Raw genomic sequence first — 20,945 nt, forward strand, 5'->3', positions numbered from 1 at the left:
TCTCACCCTCTGGACGTTGTACTAGTATATAATATTTTGTTAAAAATAAAATAAGCATTTCAAAAAGTAGGGATAGAATTAAATTAGAGTATAGGTTTTTTCAGTAGCGCACTGAAATTTGTTTTGAAATCTCACTGGCTTTTAAAAGGGTTTTTATGAAAAAATACTGATATTTTATTCCGTGGCCAATATCTCTAAAATAGAAATATTTGCAATTACACGTCAACTTATTCCGAAAGAAGAAGAACAAATTTTCAAAAAGGTTGACATTATTTTTCCCGCCATTAATTTCTACGAACTTCAACGCAGTCATCATGGCACAAGATATAAACACAATTAGATCCTACATTAAACAACGATTACTAAACAATAATGAACTATATAAATTCCACAAGGAAAGGCGCCAACTTATGGAACTTTTACAACGCACGATAAACTATGGCGAATCGAATTCCATACTGATTATAGGACCTGTAGGAGTCGGGAAAACAACAGTATATGCCGACGCTCATTTGTTTTACAATCATTGACAACGGATTTGTTTCAGCTGATAAATAGTGTTATTGATGAGCTATCAATTGCTGGTTGTTTTAACCATGATTCTATTTTGGTCAAATTACATGGCTTGATACATACAGATGATAAGTTATCTTTGAGGAGTATAACTTCTCAGATGAAGTTGGATAATGCTGTTGATGGAAAAGTTTTCGGTAGTTTTGCGGAGAATTTAGCCTTTCTCCTTGCTTGTCTTAGGAAAGGTGACTTGAGATGCGATTGGTGTTTTCTAGTTTATCATATATACTTTTCAGGAGAGAAACAAAGTTCTAAAAGTGTCATTTTCGTCCTGGAAGGCTTTGATCTGTTTTGTGGGCACCACAATCAGACTTTGCTGTATAACCTGTTTGATATCTCACAGAGTGCTCAAACTCCGGTCTGCATTTTGGGTATGGTTTAGACCTCTAAGATTAATAGTATCACTGTTATGATGTCTTTAGGTGTGACATATCGTCTGGATGTCATACAGTTGCTGGAAAAACGTGTCAAATCTAGATTTTCCCATAGACAAATGTTTCTTTATCCAGGCCCAGGTGAAGATGAAAGCCTGAATGATTTAGGTGTGATATTAAGATGGTTTTTCATGGTAAATAATCTTTAGTGAGAATAAAACTATTACAGATTTTACATTAAACATCTTAAAATGGTATTTGGAACTTCCCGATAAAGCATCTATGAAAATAAAGAGTGCTGTGAAAAAAGAGTGGAATAAGAGCATCAATTCATTGATCGGTGATAAAAAGTTTAGAAACACTATACAAAGACTCATTGATTTAGATATGAATATTAATGTGTTAAAGAATATTTTGGTAAGTTTTTCTATCTTAGTTATTGATGATTTAGTTTGTTATTTTTTAGTTAAAATGTATTTGTTCCTTGTCAGAAAACAATTCAGTACTAACAGCACGCATTTTTGAGCATGAACTGGACTTGTTGGAGAGTGATGACATTGTTAAAGTTCTAAAAGATTTGAGTGTACTGGAATTATGCCTCATTATTGCTATGAAACATCATTCGGAGATTTATGACAATCAGCCCATGAATTTCGAGATGGTTTACAGCCGATACGTGAAATTCGCTAACAAACACGCCAGCATACAGACCGTTCAAAGGCCAGTAGTGATGAAGGCATTTGAACACATTGAGGTAAAAAAAAAGGATTTGCCGTCAACGGGTACTTGATTTTTTCCTTTAATATTCCTAGAAATTAGAACTGGTGTCAATGATCAGTCAAGGCACTTCCAGAGTGCAGAAGGATTATCAGTTTTTTAAGTTGCTGGTCACCTCTCAGCAAATTTCCGAAGCCATCTCTAAATCTCACGGTATACCGACCGAAATCGTACAGTGGGCCAACAGTTCCTTGACTTAGGGTTTAATAAAACAAGTTATTTATTAAAATTCATTCATTTGTTTTTTCATTTGTCATTTCTTTCTTAGGAAGTTAAGAGTTAGTTAATCATTTTGATTACTAGTTGATGTAAGATTTTAGTTGCGTATGACTCTTAGACTAAGAGCAAAAAAGTATCGATATTTAAACAATATATAAATTTTTTTTTTAAATACGGATATTTCATAGATTGAACAGCAAAAAAAGGTTGATTTTTAAAAAATATATCAGATGCATGAGTTGAAAAATGATCTATACGTGGCAACTTAAAATATCTATTATATTGAATTGCAGGTCGTTCTCAAAATAATCCGGTTTGTTAAAATTATATCGAACTGAAAAGTGTCCATGAATGCGAATGCCATTCCCTTTCTGTAAACCAAACGTTACAAAAAGATATAAAATTAATTCTACATTGCAGGTTGCTGTCTAGCATATAAAGATCGAAACAGTTTTATAAAAATTACTACCAGAAGATATCCAGAATTATTTTTAAAAATGTTTGAATTTTCGCTATTATCGAATATATCGATAGTTCCCATCACTAATAGGAGATTTTAGGTTAGGTGTCTTTCAACTTCTCGGAACATTCCGTTGTATAGCTTTATAATTTTATATTGAATTTTTGTAGATAGATATGAATTTTCATACGTATTTATTGTTAGCGTTATTACCTGTAGTGTACGTAGGAGCCGAACTGGAGGTAGTGCAAGACGAGGACCTAGTCAACTTAATTAGAAGCGAGAAGTACGTTGTGGCACTCTTCACGAAGAAATATTGTGAGAAATGCGGGGACTACGAGACAGAACTGACGGGTTTAAGGGAGGAGTTGGTGGAAACTCTCAACGCTTGGGTGGTGAAACTCGTCGACAGCTCTATGACCCGTTTGTACTCGCCCAGTCTGGTAAGCCGTAATGTTTTGGTTGTCATGTTTTATAAAAATAGGAATTTTTTAGGAACCGGCGATTGTATTTTTCAGACACGGCGTCCCTCTGCTTTATGACGGTCCCCTGAACGATGAGTTGATCATGCACGTCTTCACCAACAACAAGGAACCGAGCGTCAAGGAACTGACCGACGACACTTTCGAACATCTGACGCAGGCAGCTACCGGGGCCACCACAGGTAATCTCTGAATATGCTCGGTGATTGGAATCTAGCGTGTGTCGATTTTAGGAGATTGGTTCGTGCAGTTCTACAGCACGGACTGTATAGACTGCCAGCGGCTGCACGCTCGTTGGGAGTCGGTCGGGGCGCAACTCAAGGGCCGCATCAACGTGGCCAGGGTGAACAGGGCCACCACCGGGGCCAAGACCGCCAGACGCTTCGACGTGTTCGAGGTGCCCACGTTTATTCTATTCAAGCGCGGGAAGATGTACAAGTACCACAACCAAGACTTCGACGTCAGGTCGCTGGTGGCGTTCGCGCAGGACTGGCACAAGAACGTCAAGCCGGAGGCGATCCCCGTGCCCAAGTCGCCGTTCGACGATCTGCTCGCGCTCACCGTCACTGTGATGAAAGAGAACCCCTACCTGTTGCAGATTGGTTTCGGCTCGTTCGTCTTTGGGATCGTCATTTCCCTGCTGATGAAGTTCTTGAGGAAGCAACCGGCGAAACCGACCAAGTCCAAGGCGTCCAAGTCGAAGAAGGCCGCCAAGAAAGAGTGATAGCATCGAGGGCCAACTCGGACCACCCTGAAAACAATAAACTGTTAAAACTACGTTGCTTTTATTAAACGATAAATCTAATGTGTAACATTAGAATACAGAAATAAATGTAATATTATTTGTCCACATTCAGTCTTCTATGCGTACTTTTTGTAATAAATTGTTATTACACACGTCTATCTATGTTCTCCTGACAGTTCCCCAATTCATAAACAGAAAACAAAAAAATTAAAATTGTTTGTCAATAAAATTCAAATTGCCAAATCCATTGCACTTACTGTACATCTACGGTGATTTTATTTTTATGTTCATAAATTATTTTATAATTTTAAAGAGACGTCAATGGTTTACGACGAAAATTTTAGTAAAACATAAATCTAATGCGTAACATCATAATGCCGAAAAAAAATTGACATTTAACATTTAACATTTGTTCATATTAAGCCTACTTTTACTGCTTTTAAAAATGTTAGATACCTGCATTCCTATATTTCTTCATTGGTTGTTCCCGAATTTGTAAACACAAAACTATTTTGTGTTTATAACTAATAGCACGTTGCCAAATCTATTGCAATTACTTTATATCTACAGTTATTTTAATTTTTTATAACATTGCATGACAAATTATTTTCTAATTTTAAGGACGCTGGTTACATTCAAGACGCCGAGAAAGCATATCAACGGTGAAAAAGTTTTTTTATAGTCTACTAATTGATTTAATTTTTTCAAATCAATACTTGTTAATAAGAAAAACTAGCCGAACTAAACCAGTTTTCTCTTCTATGGCTTTCTATTTGTTGACCTCACGAATTATCGCAAATTGTGAGTTGAACGATTTTAAGTGAAAGAGTATTAGAACATCTCGGTTCGACTTATTTAAGGTGGCATGTATGTCACGCTTATTCCAAAGGTATTTGCTGTATTTAAACTGCATTTGCCAATCACCTTCTCTTCTAGCCAGTGGTGATTTATAAAGATTTTTCAATATCCCAAATAAGCCAGAGGCCAGGTAGCGGTTATAAAACATGATCAAATACTGAGCGACGATATGCTAAAGATACCAAAATAACCCCATAAAGCAATAAAAATGCAGATTAAAAACAATTGCTCGGCGTTGCCAGATATTCCGCAATTGCCCTAAAGTTGCTGTTTTTGTTAGCGATATTCATATAAACGTTCTGTTCAGACACAGGCACAATAAGTAATGTTCTAACTAAATGACGTAGCTACTTGTGGGTGTAAGCCAGCGGTTGTCCAACTGAAGACAAATGACAATGGCTTTCATTTTTCTTTTTTTTTAACGAAATAGTTTTTGACACTTTGGTTATCGGGAAGACATGTAAAATATAAGTAACAAGTATTTGTAAATTTATATTTTGTATATTTGTAAATATTAATAAGACTGATTAAGTAAATATAATTTATTCGAAACAACAGGGTAAAAGGCAATTTTGTAACTTATAGACTTTGTACTAGAATTTTTTAGAATACACTGCTAAATACTGTTTGTAAAAACGTAAAATTCCTTGTATTCGTGAAAGTCGGCACCGACCTAAAAATGATCAGTTGGTAGTAGTTAAAATAATATTGTAAATAGATAAATAGGTTTACGTAGGTATTAAGCTAAATTGTGTGTATATAGTAGAATATAAACTAGATGTAGTAGACATGTGACACAAAGTTTTTGTTTATTTTTATATAGTTATTACAACGATTATTATGTATATATTTTATTTTAAAATGTTTTGTTTTTATGTTAAAAATCTAAGTGTGGTTATTATTAAATTTTTTATAAAGTTCCCTGTTTATTTTTTGAAGTCGGTTCAATTTTTTTGTTAAAAACATTTAATTTTTCTCTTTTTAGTGTTCCATATTTACTCATTAAATTACGCAGTTATTTTAAGAAAAACAGGAATAAAGAAACAATGATTGGAAATAAGGAATGTTTCAGGTCCCGGGGTCCGGTCCTACCCGGTCTAGGTGATTTGACAAACGTTCTAACTAAACAACAGTTAGGGTTTCCGCCGGGAGTCGAACCCGGGATCTCCGTTTGGGAGTAAAACGCTCTAACCATTACACCATAGAAGCAGCTGTCTACAATAACTCTATGAGTTCTTATATGCCATAGTTAGTGTTTTAAAAACAAACTGAATAGTTTTGTATCCTGAAACTGTTTCACCCCCACCCCAAAAGGGAAACGCTCAAATTTCAAATAAACGTACCATGTTTACAAGTAATTTTTTATCTAAAATAACTCAATAGTTGTGATTAATGTTTTGGCTGAGCTTATGTGACGGAAGACAACTCCCCAACTGTTAGGAGTTAGAGGATATTTCGTAACCAAAGTCGTTCAGTGCAAAAGTTGTAGTTTGCTTTATTAAACACTAATAATATCATATCACAAGTCGTAGAAATATAGCGGACAAGTGCTTCTGTGGTTTAATGATTAGAGCGTTCAGTTGACATGTGGAGGTCGCGGGTTCGATTCCCGGCAGGGACAACGGCCTTTTGTTGTTCTAGTTTGGTAGAATATTTGTCAGATCACTGTCTGTTCAAAGTTATTTTGTACGTATGTCGTAGTGAAATGGTTGAAAGAGAGGTTGTTTACGACAACATTTAAAAAATCCACAAAATGATTTTGAATGACCGTAAATTAAAACTGAATGAAATAGCAGACCCTCTAAAGATATCAACTGTACGTGTACATTATATTATTCACGAATATTTGGGTATGAGAAAGCTCTGTGCATAGTGGGTACCGCGCGAGCTCACTTTTGACCAAAAACAACGACGAGTTGGTGATTCGGAGCAGTGTTTGAAGATGATCAAGCGTAATAAACCCGAGTTCTTGCGCCTATATGTGACAATGGATGAAACATGGCTCCATCATTTCACTCCGAAGTCCAATCGACAATCATCCGAGTGGACTGCACACGATGAACCCGCTCCAAAGCGTGGAACACGCAACAGTCGGCTGGCAGGGTTATGGCGTCTGTATTTTGGGATGCGCATGGAATAATTTTCATTGACAATCTTGAAAAAGGAAGGACCATCAACAGCGACTACTACATAGCGTTATTGGACCGTCTCAAGGACGAAATCGCCGAAAAACGGCCGCATTTGAAGAAAAAGAAAGTGCTGCTTCACCAAGACAATGCACCGTGTCACAAGTCAGTGGAAACGATGGCAAAAACCCATGAATTGGGCTTCGAATTGCTTCCTCATCCACCGTATTCTCCAGATCTGGCCCCTGGCGAATATTTCCTTTTCTCAGATCTCAAAAGAATGCTCGTTGGGAAGAAATAAGGCCTATTAGAAAGAAAGAAATTAGAAGCTATTAGGCCGGGGACTTTTCAATTGACCTGTTAGTAGTAGAATATAAAACGATTATAATGTAAGTCGGTTCAATTTTTTATTAAATATTTTATTTAAACTGTGTTTATTATTATATTGCTGAACGATTCCTTTTGTGTGGTATTACTATTTCAATTTAATATGTATAACAGTGATAAGAACGTTTACATAAAAACTCTATAAATATACAGTGGAACCGCAACATTCGAAATGAATCATTATCCATATTCAATACGGAAATGGGCGAAAACCACTTTTTAACTAACAGTTTGTTTTTGAGCCTTGGATACTATAGTGACCAGGGGATTCGATGGTGACATAATGATACAGTAAGTAAAAACAAAAGTCGTTATCCAGTTATTCTGCCCTAGCGTGGATTGGGATTATCAGGCCATAGACGTGTGATTAATAAGTATGTGTCGAATTTTGTTTCACTTAAAATATCAATTACAAAATATAAAATACGATTTACAGTCATCTTGTTAAATGAAATGAAAACAAACCTCCTAAAACAATCTTTCTAGATGAGCATAAACTTGTCATACTGTAAGAACACATTTTCTTGTTCTATCGTTTAGGCTGGTGACTAACTCTAATTCTATTTTTTACGTCTGTGGTTGAGCACTGTTCTCACTAGTGTTGGTACTTCTATTATTCCCATACTTATTTTACTTTTCAATTATTTATTTAGAACGTTATTTTAACTACCATCGACTGGCCATTTTGAAATCGGTGTCGTATAATACAAAAATAATAATATAATTTTGTGACATATCATAAAATTACATTACCAACAAAAAACTCTAAATTAATATAACTGTTTGGGTTCGGAACCGACTTCAAAATGATCTACTTGTGATCTACTACTTGTTGGTGGTACTTGAACTAATATTCTTAATAGATAAATAGGTTTAGGTAGGTATTAAGCTAAATTGTGTGTATATAGTACAATATAAAATACGTGTAGTAGATAAGTTAAATAAGTTTTTTGTTTATTTCTATTTAGTTATTACAACGATTATTATATATATATATATATGTATATATATATATATATATATATATATATATATATATATATATATATATATATATATAGATTTACAGTCATCTTGTTAAATGAAATGAAAACAAACCTCCTAAAACAATCTTTCTAGATGAGCATAAACTTGTCATACTGTAAGAACACATTTTCTTGTTCTATCGTTTAGGGTGGTGACTAACTCTAATTCCATTTTTTACGTCTGTGGTTGAGCACTGTTCTCACTAGTGTTGGTACTTCTATTATTCCCATACTTATTTTACTTTTCAATTATTTATTTAGAATGTTATTTTAACTACCATCGACTGGCCATTTTGAAATCGGTGTCGTATAATACAAAAATAATAATATAATTTTGTGACATATCATAAAATTACATTACCAACAAAAAACTCTAAATTAATATAACTGTTTGGGTTCGGAACCGACTTCAAAATGATCTACTTGTGATCTACTACTTGTTGGTGGTACTTGAACTAATATTCTTAATAGATAAATAGGTTTAGGTAGGTATTAAGCTAAATTGTGTGTATATAGTACAATATAAAATACGTGTAGTAGATAAGTTAAATAAGTTTTTTGTTTATTTCTATTTAGTTATTACAACGATTATTATATATATATATATATGTATATATATATATATATATATATATATATATATATATATATATATATATATATATATATATAGATTTACAGTCATCTTGTTAAATGAAATGAAAACAAACCTCCTAAAACAATCTTTCTAGATGAGCATAAACTTGTCATACTGTAAGAACACATTTTCTTGTTCTATCGTTTAGGGTGGTGACTAACTCTAATTCCATTTTTTACGTCTGTGGTTGAGCACTGTTCTCACTAGTGTTGGTACTTCTATTATTCCCATACTTATTTTACTTTTCAATTATTTATTTAGAACGTTATTTATAACTACCATCGACTGGCCATTTTGAAATCGGTGTCGTATAATACAAAAATAATAATATAATTTTGTGACATATCATAAAATTACATTACCAACAAAAAACTCTAAATTAATATAACTGTTTGGGTTCGGAACCGACTTCAAAATGATCTACTTGTGATCTACTACTTGTTGGTGGTACTTGAACTAATATTCTTAATAGATAAATAGGTTTAGGTAGGTATTAAGCTAAATTGTGTGTATATAGTACAATATAAAATACGTGTAGTAGATAAGTTAAATAAGTTTTTTGTTTATTTCTATTTAGTTATTGCAACGATTATTATATATATATATATATATATATATATATATAAATATATATATATATATATATAGATTTACAGTCATCTTGTTAAATGAAATGAAAACAAACCTCCTAAAACAATCTTTCTAGATGAACACAAACTTGTCATACTGTAAGAACACATTTTCTTGTTTTATCGTTTAGTGTGGTGACTAACTCTAATTCTATTTTTTACGTCTGTGGTTGAGCACTGTTCTCACTAGTGTTGGTACTTCTATTATTCCCATACTTATTTCACTTTTCAATTATTTATTTAGAATGTTATTTTAACTACCATCGACTGACCATTTTGAAGTCGGTGTCGTATAATACAAAAATAATAATATAATTTTGTGACATTACCAACAAAAAAACTTTAAATTAATATAACTGTTTGGGTTCGGAACCGACTTCAAAATGATCAGTTGGTGGTACTTGAACTAATATTCTAAATAGATAAATAGGTTTAGGTAGGTATTAAGCTAAATTGTGTGTATATAGTCGAATATAAAATACGTGTAAAACGTGTAAATAAAAAAAGTTAAATAAGTTTTTTGTTTATTTCTATTTAGTTATTACAACGATTATTATATATATATATATATATATATATATATATATTATTTCCAAACGTTTTTTTTGCGTTAAAAATTAAGTGATTATTTTTTAAACTTTAGTGGGTTCCTTCTTTATTTTTTGAAGTCCGTTCAATTTTTCTTTTAAATATTTTATTTTGTAATTTGTCTTTAAGGTCATTTTCTTTTATCGCAAGATTTTTTTTATTCAACATAATTCCCTTCAAGGGTGATACACAGATTATAGCGACCCTCCAACTTTTCGATACCATTCTTGTAGCACGATTTGTACATTGCTTCAAAATAGGTCTCAGTTTCGGAGATCACCTCTTCATTCAATGAAAATTTCTTCCCAATGAGAATTCTTTTGAGATCTAAGAACAGGAAATAGTCGCTAGGGGGCACATCTAGAGAATATGGTGGACTAAGAAGCAATTTGAAGCCCAATTCATGGATTTTTGCCATCGTTTTCACTGACTTGTGACACGGTGCGTTGTCGTGTTGAAGCAGCACTTTATTTTTCTTCAAATGCGGCCGTTTTTCGGCGATTTGGTCCTTCAAACGGTCCAATAACGCTATGTAATAGTCGCTGTTGATGGTCCTTCCTTTTCCAGGGTAGTCTATGAAAATTATTCCATGCGCATACCAAAATATAGACGCCATAACTTTGCCGGTTGACTGTTGCGTTTTCCCACGCTTTGGAGCAGTTTCATCGTGTGTAGTCCACTCGGATGACTGTCGATTGGACTTTGGAGTAAAATGATGGAGCCATGTTTCATCCATTATCACATACCGACGCAAAATCTGGGGTTTATTAAGCTTAATCATCTTCAAACACTGCTACAAATCATCAACTGGTCGTTCTTTTTGGTCAAAAGTGAGCTCGCGCGGCACCCATTTTGCACAGAGCTTTCTCATACCCGAATATTCGTGAATGATATGATGTACACGTTCAATTGATATCTTTAGAGTGTCTGCTATTTCATTCAATTTCAATTTACAGTCATTCAAAATCATTTTGTGGATTTTTCAAATGTTCCCGTCGGTAACAACCCCTTTTGGGCGTCCACTGCGTTCACCGTCTTCGGTATTCATTTCACCACGTCTGAACTTAGCATACCAATCCTCGATGGTTGATTTTCCTGGGGCAGTGTCCGGAAACTCGGCATCAAGCCAAGTTTTTGCTTCAACTGTATTTTTTTCCCTCAAAAAGCAATATTTTATCAACACGCGAAATTCCTTTCTATCCATTTTTTCACAATAACAAAAGTTGATTCACGCAAAATGCTGTGAATCACAAACTAACAATCCGACAGCTATCAAATGTTTACACACATCTTTTGAGGGTTAGGGCTAACTAAAAAACCCATGGATTTAATTCTAGTAGCGCCATCTATGTGTCAGACCGGAGATTTTTCAATTGACCTTTTAAAATAATCTGATTCTTTCGAAAGGGGAAAAATTTCGAAAATTAAAAAATCGATATTTGACATTTTATATGATTATTAATATGAATAGACTATCATATATTTCTTTCATACTTAATCCAGACCGTTTGGCAGTTTTAATATCATCAACCATTGTTTAAAAACAGCTAAATACTTTTTTATGTTCTAAAGTGTCCTTTTACCAACGAGGGTTTGTCTGGACTGGACCTAACGTGGGTTCCGAACCACGGTTCTCGGCATTAAGCCGACCGATTGGCCAGTGACCAAATTTAGAGATCATAACAGAAAACATCCGGTTTTACCCAGCCTGGTTACTGGCGTGACCGGGATCATTTTCCTTTTCGGGTTTTACATTCTTGCCTAAAGACAATTGCAAATATTAAACTATCACAAACATAAATTTACGACGATGCCCCGGCGGGATTCGAGCCTGCGACTATCGCAACAGTAAGTGCCCACCAAGCCGACAGCCAAATACTTCCTCGAAGGAAAGCGATTCTGTATTTCTTTACTGTCTGTGTATTAGAGTACCCCACACTTCTTATTCTTATTATGCTAACAGCTTATATATACCAATAACTTATTCTCCAAACGTTATAAAAATGTAAAGGCGCTGTGCCTTACGTTAGGCACACCGAAAATGGCACCCTAAATAAATAAACAACAGTAGTAGCTTGAAAGTAGCGACATCTGGATGATGGACGTCGCAAAGCATTTCTCTAAAATTTCATATAAAAGTAAATCTCTATTTCTCTGTGTATATAGTTTCTGTCTGATACTTCATTAATATTCTTTAATTATTATATTATATTATGGTTGTGATCACTAAAATCATTTCTATTGTACTGTTGATCAAATAGTGGCCCCCTATATTTTTTTTATGTTGAATAGGCATCGATTCTGTCATTTGTGTCTATGGTTCTTAACCATACACTACACCAGCCAAACTATTTTGACTTCTATCGGTAATAAGTGTATCACCAACACAAGCCAGGCTATGTCAGAAATATACAATATTTCTGGTATTAGTAAATTCGCAGAAGGTAATTACTATTTGTTTATAATATGGGTTTGTTAAACGTTTGTTTTTCAGGTCGGTCAACTGTTGTTCCTCCAATTAGGAGTTCAATAACATTTCAGTGTTTCCAGCATTGTACTTATTGGAGATCTACCAATGCTATTGAACTCAATAGAGTTCCCAATTTAGTTACTGACTACCGCTGGGAAGGTAAGTCTGAATATGAATGTTAAGGGATTTTAAGAAGAACGAAAGTCTGATTCCGATGAAGGAATTGGTTTACATTAATTTTTGTTGATGATCCCTTTACGACTAATTTGATATGCCCATTGCGATCTGTGTTTCAGATTTTCCTGGTTTTGTTACAATTAACGTTGATGATGATGCAAAAGAAATGAATTACGTCAAATTTCTAGAAATTAACGAAATTAATTTTTCTATACCGTTCTCTTTACGAATAAAGCACGAAGCACATGTTTTTTTGTGTGAATCTGAATCGGTTTGGTCTTCTAATTGTTATTGGTTTCTTATCGATGCATGGGAAGGTACATATACGGCACATCGTCAATGCAAGGCATACGAAATACAAAGAAAATATGATGGCAAAGCTCCAAATGGAACCTGTGGTAATTCAACGTACAAAGTTAGTAATATTCATTCATTATCAATTTAGTATTAGTCAAACTTTTATTCTTATGTGTGCAATTATTTATGTAACTATTAAATATAACTCCATATTCCAGATTCCATCCCCAGATACAGGTTATGTGAACGAGAGCAAATGGACTCACATGAAAATCACAAAATCAGGAAAGGAGTACAGCCTAATGAAAAACAACGACACGATATTTGTGTCACAACCACAGAATATTACTTTTGAACCCAGATATATGTTTATTCATAGCAAAAGAGTTAGGGGTATTTGGAAGTTGCATAATTGTAAGTACGTTTTTCAAACACTCACCCTTAGTTAATAAGACAAATTAATTCGTCCGTTTTTTTTAAACAAAAGATAGGTATTTATTATGACATATTGGAATTTTCAGTTTTATTGAAAATGTTGTCCATTACTAGCTCTACTTTTTCTCATTTCTCTAGCACCATGAGGATAGAATGTCTAAAAATGCTTCATACTTTGATCCTACCTACGATTCCAATAAATTTGTGTTGTTTTCGAAGTGGGACCTTTCATTTACATGTTTCAATGTGGAGCTTCACATTGCCAAATAATTTGATCATATTTCTATCTATATTATGGTCGTTTTTCTTCTGTGCTTGTTATCGACGATATTTTTGACCATAGGCTAAGATATACGCTTTCGCAAATCTTCTAGTTATTCGATAGCTTTATATACTACTCATAAAACACTCTGCAGTTCTCGCACCCTGCTTTTACAAGATTAAATAGCCCTTCGCACGGTATTAAATTGTCGTAAAATGTGAACCTTTGACAATTTTATATTTATAATTTCTGACATTGTTTGGTTGAATCTTTTAACAACAAGAGAAAGACGAGTTTAAACATGGCCAGTCAAAGTGTTGGAAGAATGAATCTACAAGTTAACAGGCTCAACTTTACAGAGCGGAGGCAGAAACTTTTATTTACTAGTCCTTCTCAGATGTCCTCTAAACATATCGGAGCAATATACTTTCTAATAAAGTTCAATAGTTTCTTCTTTTTTACATTGTATAAACTAATGTAACGTTTGATAAAGAGAGAACGGACAATATCTAATAATATGAGACAAACTGTCTCAGATAGCGTCACATTTTTGTTCTTTCCAATTAGATTAAATAATTTTAATATTTTTGCCAAATTTTTGTCAAATAAGTGTTTGTGTTTTTATCAATGGATTGTAACTGATGACGATAATGATTATTGTTTTTTTGAAACATATTTAAAAACGCTGATAGATAGACTAGAACTGTTACTGTTTCGTTCAACGTTGCATTTACTTTTTTCTTTTTCTAACTTGAGAAAGAAAAAAAAAGAAATGGAAATAAAAATAATTTTATTGGGAAGCAAAACGTTAATAGATCGATTTTTACACCCATTTTTTTCTTATTAGTTATCTAATCATAGATTCTCCAAAAAATAAGCTTTTATTTAGTAGAACTTACATTATTTGACTTTCTAGGCTCACAAATACCATAATCTTAGATTTTGGTCGAAATGGTCATGTATATAAGAATTACTCTTTTTATAGTATATAATGGCGTTGCACCGTTGTATTATTCATGTCTATGTAAGAATTACTTTCATGCTAACGAATTCTGTTTATTTTACGTATAAAATGAATAAAAAATGGATTTAAATTTTCTTCTTTTAGTTACCTATTGGTACTCTGAATATAGTTCGGAGACAGTATGGGACATAAGTTTCACGAATCAAATGGAGAGAAGTGTTTGTTTGTCTATCTTTGTCGTGATGTGTAAGTATTGTTGGTTGAAAATAATAATTCAAGATAAGAACAACAACAGTATTTTTGAAGAAACTATAGATACAAAGGTAAAACAAAATAATGTGCTATTCTTAATCAACTTAAATATGTATGCGTCGTAGGACGAACTTTGGAAGGAACACAAGTTTAATGTACCATTTTCTGGCAAAACAAAAAGACAAATTCTATTTAAAACAGGGGAAAGTGAAAATTCTATTTCTCCCTTCTGGGCCTTTAACAATATCCGAAACTGTCACATGGATGGTACGAACTTCAAACATGTTTATATCGAACTAAAAAAAATTATAGGTACTTGTTTCAGAGATTAGGGTTTTTTCTGCAGAGTACGATGAACCAAATTGTACTTTAGTTGGTGAAAATTCTGTCATAAATCGAAACGGAGTAAAGGCTTCCAAATTAATGTCAGGTATATGTTATAAAATTAGTATTTGCAGTTTTAATATAAGTAATGATTTATAATTACTTCAATTTCATATCATTCGATAAAATAAAAATATTTTATTAAAGGAGACATATTTATTAGGTGTACGCTGTCGCGAAGATGAATTCGGGGAGGAATGTTTGAGTTGCCCGACGATTTTTAACGGACCTTGTCCACGAAACCATAAATATTGTCAACTAAATGATTATGGCACCGGCGTCAAATGTCATTGTACTATAGGATCAAAAGGAGGAGATTGTAAAAGTGAACAGAATAAATTTAGCCACGAAAAAATTTAAATATAAATACCCAATGTATTTTACAGCAAATTGCACTGAGAATAAGTATGGCCATGACTGTTCACAACACTGTAGTAACTGTCAGGATGGTTGTTGGAATGATCCCATATCTGGAATATGCAACTCACAATTGTGCCTGGATAACTATTCCGGACCAAAGTGCGATGTTCGTAAGTCCTCTTCATCAATATATTGTGGTTATATTATAATAACATCACAATATACCTGCTCATATGATTTAGTCCTCTTAAGTCGTCTTGGCCGTTCCGCACTATTCAGAAGTCAGACTGCCTAGACATTGGTATTGTTTAAAACTTTTTGCTTATGGCTCTGGGTCAGTTTTTCAATGATCTGGTTAATGGTGTCCATTTCTAAGCATCTACAGATTTAACTATTTTTTCTACGATGCATTAATAAGACTCCTCTTATGTCCATATGTATTTAAATATTAGTTTATAGGGTAGTAGTTTATGAAATATCGACAGAGCAAACTGAATTTAATATCTAGCTCGTCTTTTTCCCTATTTAAGTGAGTTTTCTAGTGTAGTTTTTTGTCCAATATCATTCCAAAGTATTTTGCGGTGTTAGCTTAGTTACGAGGGTCATTATTTATATTTCGGGAATTGACAACACTGTTGTCATGTGAGTCCATCTGGCGGTTCCATTGTAAAGTTTAACATTTTTGACGATTTACGTACTCAGAACATTTTATTGCACGAACGCTATGTGTTTATTTTATATTTAGTTGAAAGTTTCGTCTCGGCATAAAATGGAACTGAATCGTGAACATTTTCGTGCGGTGATTTTTTATGATTTTCGACGTGGATTATCACAACAAGAGTGCATCAATCAACTTAATTTGACTTTTGGTGATGAAGCTCCACCAAAAACCACCGTGTATCGCTGGTTTAGTGAATTCAATCGTGGTCGTAGTTCGCTGTCCGACGAGTCTTGTGAAGGTCGTCCAAAATCGGGTGCTGTGCCAGGAACCATCTGTGAAGCATCCCTAAGCATTGGTGCCACCAGCATATATGCGATTTTACATGACCACTTAGCTGTGCGAAAGTTATGTTCGCGTTGGATCCCACACAATTTGATAATCGCTCAAAAAAAAAGGGTCGTGTCGATTGGTGCAAAGAAATGTTTAAGAAATTCAATCGCGGTGCTTCGAAAGACATTTATAAAACCGTGACAGGTGACGAATCACGGATATATTCCTATGAGCCCGAAAATAAGCAGCAGTTGACTGTATGGGTGTTCCAAGATGAACCAAATCCAACAAAAGCTGTTCGCGCACGAAGCACTTCAAATGAAAATGGTGGCCTGTTTTTTAGGGAAAACTGCTCATATTGTAACAGTGCCTCTAGAGTATTATAAAACAGTAAATTCTGATTGGTATGCAATCATTTGCTGCCATAGGTCTTCAGTGAAATATGGAAAACCAACAAAAGACGCCGGATTGTTCTTCATCATGACAATGCCGGCTCTCACACATCGACTCAAGCAAGAGACTATTTGAGCATTCGAAACATCGAATTGATGGGTCATCCGCCATGCAGTCCTGATTTGGCACCCAAGACTTTTTTGTTCCCATCCGTGAAGAATAAAGTGCATGGTCAACGATTTTCATTGCCCGAAGAAGCTACTGAAGTGTTCAAAAATCATGTTTTGAAGATACCTCATTCGGAATGGAATAAATGCTTTGAAAATTGGTTTAAGCGTATGCAAAAGGGTATCGATCATCGTGGCGAGTATTTTGAAAAACAATAAAAATATATTCGCAGCTTAACTATTTGTTTTTTCTTATTCCCGAAATATAAATAGTGACCCTCGTATAACATTTGGATTATTTTGGCAGGCATATGTTGATTTATTTAATCCGCAACATTGATGTAGACGGATTTAGCCATATTCAACAGCACACTCAGCCATTATGGCAGTATCGCTAACAGAAGTAGTTATTATACTATGTTGCAACTCAACAAGTGTACATTAGGTAAATGGTCGGACTCAACACACCACATGGCAGCATTCCTGCTTTTATTTCAATTCAAGACCTTAACCATTCTGCAAATTATTTGGGTATCGTCTTGCATAATTTAAAATAAAATCCCTATATGCTTTTTTTGTCCAAATTGGCTTCATTCACCAACGTAATCTCCATTAAGATCCACACAATCATTCCAACGCCGCTCTAACGTTTCAATGCCACTTTTGTGGAACGATTTCACTCAGATTTGACTCATATTTCATCCATTGGGACATATCGACGCAAAAACTCCGGTTCGTTACATTTAAATATTGCCGAACACTGTTCAGAATCATCAACAGTGAGCCAACGCATCATAGTCAAATGCTTATGCAATATAAAACCAACACGTCCTTTTGATATATTTGTGATGTCAGCTAACTCACGCAACCTCACTTTTCGGTCATCCAAAACGATTTTGTGGATTTTTTGATGTTTTCTGGTGTTACCATCGCATTTGGACGACCACTGCGTCCTGCATCATCTGTCTCTACGACTATGTTTGAAATCAGAAGATCAACACTTTATTGTTGTTTCTGATAGAGCGGAGTCTTTTTTCCCATCAAGTAGTAGTGTAAAATTAAAATACGAAATTGGTTTTGATCCATTGTTTTGAAAATAACAAAAGTAGTATCACTCTTAGCACAATAACTCACAAACTTATGAGTAGATTCATGAAATTTCTTTACAGCTTTCTTTTCAAGGTTAGTAATAACTGAAAAAGTGGCGCCAGAATAAAACTAGCGCCGTCTATGTATTAGGCCCGAGACTTTTCAGTGTGTTACTAAAAGGCCGAACCACATTATATGACCTTCCAATTATATTCGTAATTCTGTGAAGTGTTTGTCGTTGAAGCCTAAATGACGCGTGAGATTTTATTACTATCTATTAGTGGTTTCAGTCTTTTAAATATAACTTTTCAGATAATTTAAAGATAACCGTCAATAAGGAGACCAGTCTTTAAGACGAGGTATATAGGTACCCGATTTAAAGAAAAATAAATATTAATTAAATGTGTAAAACATACACGATTACTTGAACTAGAAACCGCTTTAAAATATTTCCTGCAATCGCGTGAAATCCAAAGCCTCCTTTTGGAGTAGCAATTGTTATATTTTCATCTTCACTTCATCCAGATAGAAAATAATTTCGAGTTGTTGGACATCTCTTCTGGGCCTTTTTTATATTATTTATACTTATACAGATATTTATACATATAAATATATATTATATTTTATACATATACATCTTCAACATTTATAATTGATGTGTTCTGTAGTATAATAATGGTCAGCCTAGGTAGCTGCGAATAGAGTTAACTTGAATGGTATTGTTTAGTCTAGTTTTGCCTTCAGGGATTCTGATTTGATACCGCTTTTCAATGGGGCTTGTTGAATCTGAATCAATTAAATTAATGAGCTCTTAATTTTTTGCCTGACATGATTATTTAATGGTTTATTTAAGTTGAAATTTAAATATATGTTAATCCGTTTGCGTATTGGTCAATTTAAGGGGCGTGTTTTTCTATATCTATATATAATGGTATCACGCAGATTAAGGAGGGTGTGATAATGGTTGGCATTTATACTCATTTTCAAAATCATTAAAATATGTTCCAATGTTAACTCTAATCGTAATAATCAGAAGTTCTAAATATGTTTCCATTTTAGTATTCCTCACAACTCTTAACCTCAAACTTATAATGGAACGTTGTTATATAAGAGAGTCGTTGTGTCTGTTACTCGCTGTTGCTGGTCCCTTTTGCAAGAATAGGTCGTCCAATTTATTTAATTGACGTTGGCAGACACCGGCCGGAACAGTTCCATTCGCTTCTGATAGTTACTTATTGTTGACCTTAACGTATGCACAGTTTATAGAGCTAACATATGTTTGGAATTATTCTAGTAGTTCCATTTTTCTTTGACAGGCTCAATACGCCAAGGAAGACTCTTCTTTTTAGTGTAATAAGCAAAAAACTGTGATATTTAAGTTACATTTTCAGTCAATTAGTATGACAGCCTTTTACCTTCTTTAAATTTTACCAATAAAAAAACTTTTTTAAAATATAGGACTATTTTATAAAATAATACAAGTACTTCACGATGTTTTAGCCGCAGGAATATATTTATTTGAAGGAAAGTTACACACAGTACCCAGTTATACCACTTGTCTACTTAGTTTAAATTCCATAGAAGGAAAAGGAGAAAGACCAAAATATTACCGTTTCCAATATAAAAAGGCAAGATATTTCTTTTATTTTAATTAATAATTTTGAAGTATTTTAAAAATATTCAAGGTGTAAAAATTTAAATCCATAGAGATTGTCATCAACTAAAGTTAAATATATTCATAGAATAAATAGAGATATTACTTTATATGTGATTTTGGAGAATTGTTTCGCGACACCCAATAACTAGAATTCTTCTGCTATTTTTTGTTTGCGTTAGAGAAGAGTACGTTTAAAGACTTTGTGTACTCCATTGAGAACAAAAATCAAATAAATTATATATGGTTTTCCTAAAAAGATCAAAATTCAAAATTATCTGGATTTAATATAAAATAAATTATCTTTCTTTGCATGCAATTGTCTCTATAGAGCATATGGATATATATTTTTACCTTGTTCTTATAAATAAATAGGTGATGCTGATTCATTTCTGTAACGAAATCACATTTAATTAAGTATTAAAATCTATATATTGGACTAAGAATAAACCTTTTTTTTTGAATTTATTGGAATTTACGAAATTGTACAAATGCCCAAAAAGAATATTTCAGAACATACGTAAAGCCTTTGTTATAATAAAAAATCATCTGATTCGTCTAGAGAAAAATGTATTAACTGTCTTTAGTAAATTGTAAGATTTTTTAAAAATATTTCATTCTATTATGACTAATTTCATAATCGGACAACTTAAGAATAATATTTATTAGAGAGAAGGCAGTACTTCTTTCCTCAAGTAGCGAACTAGTTTTTGGCGATTACTGCGCAGCTTTGTTTAGAACCAATCAAATCTAAAAACATAACTCTTTTTATATAGGTGGTTATAGAAAAAATGCAACCTAGCCACTTAAATTACTAAACGATACAACATTTGTCTCCAATACTCTATTGAGTCTATTGTTCTATGAATATGTTATACTTTAACATTTGTTTTTCAATTAACGTAAAAATTTTTTTCTTTTAGAGGTTCGAGGATCAGTGGACTAACACCGAAGAAATACCATATACAGGATATGTCTCCGAAAAGAACTTAACTAATTTAGAAATTAATAGTTTATATGATGTAAGAATTATTGGATATTCAACTATGAATGATTTAGAGGATTTAATGCACATGCAACAAAATATCAAATTATCTGAGTGTGCTACTAAATGCAAAGGTGATTTTAATATTCCAAATAATATTGTTTTGTAAGATTTCTTTATTATAA

At 33.4% G+C, this 20,945-nt stretch overlaps 3 protein-coding genes across 3 annotated transcripts in view; all 3 read left to right on the top strand.

Annotated features, from left to right (window-relative positions):
- Nucleotides 1-265: 265 nt before the first annotated feature.
- On the top strand, nucleotides 266-1,957 carry Orc4 (Origin recognition complex subunit 4). Its single transcript, XM_076411867.1, has 7 exons — nucleotides 266-494; nucleotides 548-758; nucleotides 810-944; nucleotides 996-1,115; nucleotides 1,177-1,364; nucleotides 1,414-1,701; nucleotides 1,760-1,957. Exons 1-7 carry the CDS (start codon nucleotides 315-317, stop codon nucleotides 1,922-1,924), a joined length of 1,287 nt encoding a protein of 428 aa, XP_076267982.1. The 5' UTR covers nucleotides 266-314; the 3' UTR covers nucleotides 1,925-1,957.
- Nucleotides 1,958-2,497: 540 nt separating this feature from the next.
- LOC143201023 (thioredoxin domain-containing protein) lies at nucleotides 2,498-3,782 on the top strand. The gene is made up of 3 exons (XM_076411869.1): nucleotides 2,498-2,846; nucleotides 2,899-3,067; nucleotides 3,119-3,782. Exons 1-3 carry the CDS (start codon nucleotides 2,580-2,582, stop codon nucleotides 3,607-3,609), a joined length of 927 nt encoding a protein of 308 aa, XP_076267984.1. The 5' UTR covers nucleotides 2,498-2,579; the 3' UTR covers nucleotides 3,610-3,782.
- Nucleotides 3,783-7,167: 3,385 nt separating this feature from the next.
- The window catches only part of LOC143201631 (uncharacterized), a 37,021-nt gene continuing 23,243 nt past the window's right edge, over nucleotides 7,168-20,945 (top strand). Inside the window, exons 1-12 of the mRNA XM_076412802.1 lie at nucleotides 7,168-7,292; nucleotides 12,173-12,324; nucleotides 12,375-12,509; nucleotides 12,647-12,942; nucleotides 13,043-13,238; nucleotides 14,630-14,808; nucleotides 14,863-15,004; nucleotides 15,063-15,167; nucleotides 15,285-15,446; nucleotides 15,508-15,651; nucleotides 19,622-19,749; nucleotides 20,699-20,894. Coding sequence (XP_076268917.1) covers nucleotides 7,285-7,292; nucleotides 12,173-12,324; nucleotides 12,375-12,509; nucleotides 12,647-12,942; nucleotides 13,043-13,238; nucleotides 14,630-14,808; nucleotides 14,863-15,004; nucleotides 15,063-15,167; nucleotides 15,285-15,446; nucleotides 15,508-15,651; nucleotides 19,622-19,749; nucleotides 20,699-20,894 — 1,843 coding nt within the window. The 5' untranslated portion in view covers nucleotides 7,168-7,284. The remainder of the gene's footprint in view (nucleotides 7,293-12,172; nucleotides 12,325-12,374; nucleotides 12,510-12,646; nucleotides 12,943-13,042; nucleotides 13,239-14,629; nucleotides 14,809-14,862; nucleotides 15,005-15,062; nucleotides 15,168-15,284; nucleotides 15,447-15,507; nucleotides 15,652-19,621; nucleotides 19,750-20,698; nucleotides 20,895-20,945) is intronic.

Source organism: Rhynchophorus ferrugineus, unplaced genomic scaffold (assembly GCF_030347505.1).
Source record: "Rhynchophorus ferrugineus isolate W39M unplaced genomic scaffold, kcgeb_rfMv2 rfM8, whole genome shotgun sequence".
Lineage (NCBI taxonomy): Eukaryota > Metazoa > Arthropoda > Insecta > Coleoptera > Curculionidae > Rhynchophorus > Rhynchophorus ferrugineus.